The 2,751-nt window shown below is 47.2% G+C and overlaps 1 protein-coding gene across 1 annotated transcript in view; it reads right to left on the bottom strand.

Moving 5' to 3' along the window:
• Positions 1–464, bottom strand: part of LOC119394587 (acetylcholinesterase) — a 1,082-nt gene extending 618 nt beyond the window's left edge. Inside the window, exon 1 of the mRNA XM_037661905.1 lies at positions 1–464. This exon is cut by the window's left edge and continues 532 nt beyond it. Coding sequence (XP_037517833.1) covers positions 1–431 — 431 coding nt within the window. The 5' untranslated portion in view covers positions 432–464.
• Positions 465–2,751: the final 2,287 nt, after the last annotated feature.

The raw sequence follows: 2,751 nt of genomic DNA, 5'->3' as shown, positions 1-2,751 counted from the left end.
GACACAACGACCACATCGTTGAGTGCGACCAAGGGCGCAGCGTTGTACCTGGTCTCATACGCCGAGCCTAGTTTGAATATTCCGCCGTAAAACCACACTAGGACCGGGAGCTTCGTCGCGTCTGACGCTTGTGGCGTCCACACGTTTAGGTGCAGGCAGTCTTCAGAGAGAGCTGTCGGTATATCGAAAACCCAGGGGACTCTCGGTTGCATGCAGGAATCTTTGAAGGCCGTGGCGTCGTAAACACCTTCCCACGGTGATACCGGTTCAGGCTTGAGGAACCGATGTTCTCCGACGGGTGGCGCAGCGTACGGAATTCCGAGGAATATGTCTACGTCTCTTCCAAGAATACTTTCACATAGGCCACGCACTTTTCCTTCCGTGGTGGTGACGACAACAGAGTCATCTGACAGTACGGTAGATATAAGCATCGCCAATAAAAATGCGCCTGTCGACGTGCATGTAGTCCATCGGTCTCTGCGAGTGCTGTGGGAGAAAAAAAATGTCATCAGATTATTTTTAGGAGCGGTTGTCGCAAGTATCATCTGCGGTCATCATTACTGTATTAAACTACCGTTCCAAAGTTTCAAAAGGAGGTGCATGTGATGTTAGTTAACGAAGACCACCAACAAGCGAATGCGCGCGCTCAGATGGCCCACGTCCATCCGCTTCACATAGCAACGCTTGTCAAATGTCTAGCCCTCTCCCAATCTCATACGAAGGGGGTCTAATTGAAGCATAAGAATGAGGTAGTGACTAGTTGGAGCACTATAATAATGTTCGTGACAACAACATGCATCGCACGAGATTTATCGTTGGATGCTATGAAGGTAAATGCAACGGTGAGGATTTTATTTAGCTGAAGAGCATATATATGCCGCCCAAAATTTGGCTTCCCATAGCTTCCACGATGCGCTAGGGATGTGCATCATTCTTTTTCCCTCCTAACAGTTTGAACGAAGCCTCTTGAATCAACGTTAACTAATGTAGTTTCCCTTCCAGAAGCAAACCTCGATTCTACACACTTCGCAAAGTCAGCTTTTATGACGTGCAGTAGAAAAAGAAATTGGTGAAGCTTGCACTAAGCCGCGCAAGGTTTGAAACAGCGAAACTGCACGATTGTGAAGACTAATCTGGTTGCTTCTAGGTTGTACCTAGGTCTTAGCTATGTGATACAGGTTGTTTCTTGGTTGCTTGTAGGTCGTTGCTAGGCTTTATCTAGGTCATGCTAGGTTGATTCTAAGATGCTTATAGGTCGTTGCTAGGCTTTAGCTAGGTGATGCTAGGTTGTTTCTACGTTGATTCTCTGCGCAGAGAGGTTCATGTTAAAACACGGACAGTCACAGACACGACACGGATGTCCAAACTGCAGAGACAGAACCTCGCGCTGAAACCAAGGGTTCGCACCTCTCATATATCTACGGGCAAGTCGTCGTTGGCGTCGGCCTTCCATCGCCTCGGGGTCTTCTCGCAGCCGCCGTTGCCTTGACCGTTCCCTAGCATTCTCTCGTCGTAGGTACTCGGGGCCTCCGGCTCGACGCCGTCGCTTCGCAGCCGAAGGGATGCGAAGCGCCGGAGCTAACTGTTCGTCATTTTTTGGTGGACCAGCGGTGAGTAGTGCGATTTACCCAATTTCTGTGGCTCGTACTCGTTTATGATGATGATAGTTTTTTGGTTCGCCGGTCAAGGAACGATTTGCAAAACAGCCTCGCTGTTAAAAAAAAAAACAAAAAAAAATCAAATCGAACCCAATACAAAATGAAGAAGAAATATCTCCTCTAACCGTCATGAGACTGTAGAGCATATTGAATGCAGCGTATAGCTACCTCAAAGAGAAAGCAATACCTGTCTAGCTAAAGCCCATCCGCCTTAGCATTGAAGCACTATGTCCCTAGTGATTTCTCTTTCTACTTGAGTTCTGTTTGACTTCAGTGAGCAAAACAGCGCTACGTACGGAAGGAAAACAGGAGAGAGAGGGAAAAAAGGGGTATTTACGAGCTTAGAGTACCGATATGCACAGGTCTAGAGATGGTGGAGTTTCAAAGTTAGAAGAGTAAAGAAAGAGAGAGAGGGAGAGAGGTGAATCACACACATATACAAACAAAATATCGCACTTCGTCTGTGGTATTCGACAACACTATCAGTATACAGCCGCTCGTACATGTTTTAAGGACAACAGCGCTGTGTAAAAATGCTGAATAACTATATGCCGAGACCCATCATACGGAATTCTCGAAAATTTGGCTATTTTGCGCTCTAGCGTTCAGAACTTTGTGACAGCTCAGTACTGCACAGCCTTTTTAACTGCGAAGCTGCGTAAGACGGCCGTAAAAACTTTGTTGCGCACAAAAAATATCATCGTCATGAACGGGTATGTGCCACAGAAATTGGGCATATCCCACTACTCACCGCTGTTCCACTAAAAATGAAGAAGGACGGGCGGCAAACACCAATTAAGATTTCTAGACAGACGTAACCAGTAATTCAGCAATATGCTTTAATAAACAGCCGGTATTTATTCAGTGATAAACAACCCTTCCACACGTATCAGCTTCGCTGGACCATCTGTGGGGAGTGCTGCGGTACGTACAACGAGAGAATACTAGGGAACGGGAAATGTCCACTGGTCCACTAAAAATGAAGACGGCAACAGTCCGCCCAGAAAATGGCTGCGAAGCGACGGCGGTGAGCCGAACACCCCGAGTACGTGTGACGAGAGAATACTTGGGAACGAGAAGGGCAACGGCGGCT

This window comes from Rhipicephalus sanguineus, chromosome 5 (assembly GCF_013339695.2).
Source record: "Rhipicephalus sanguineus isolate Rsan-2018 chromosome 5, BIME_Rsan_1.4, whole genome shotgun sequence".
Classification (NCBI taxonomy): Eukaryota; Metazoa; Arthropoda; class Arachnida; order Ixodida; family Ixodidae; genus Rhipicephalus; species Rhipicephalus sanguineus.
The sequence above is the reverse complement of the archived record's forward strand: the minus strand, read 5'-3'. Positions and strand labels throughout refer to the sequence as shown.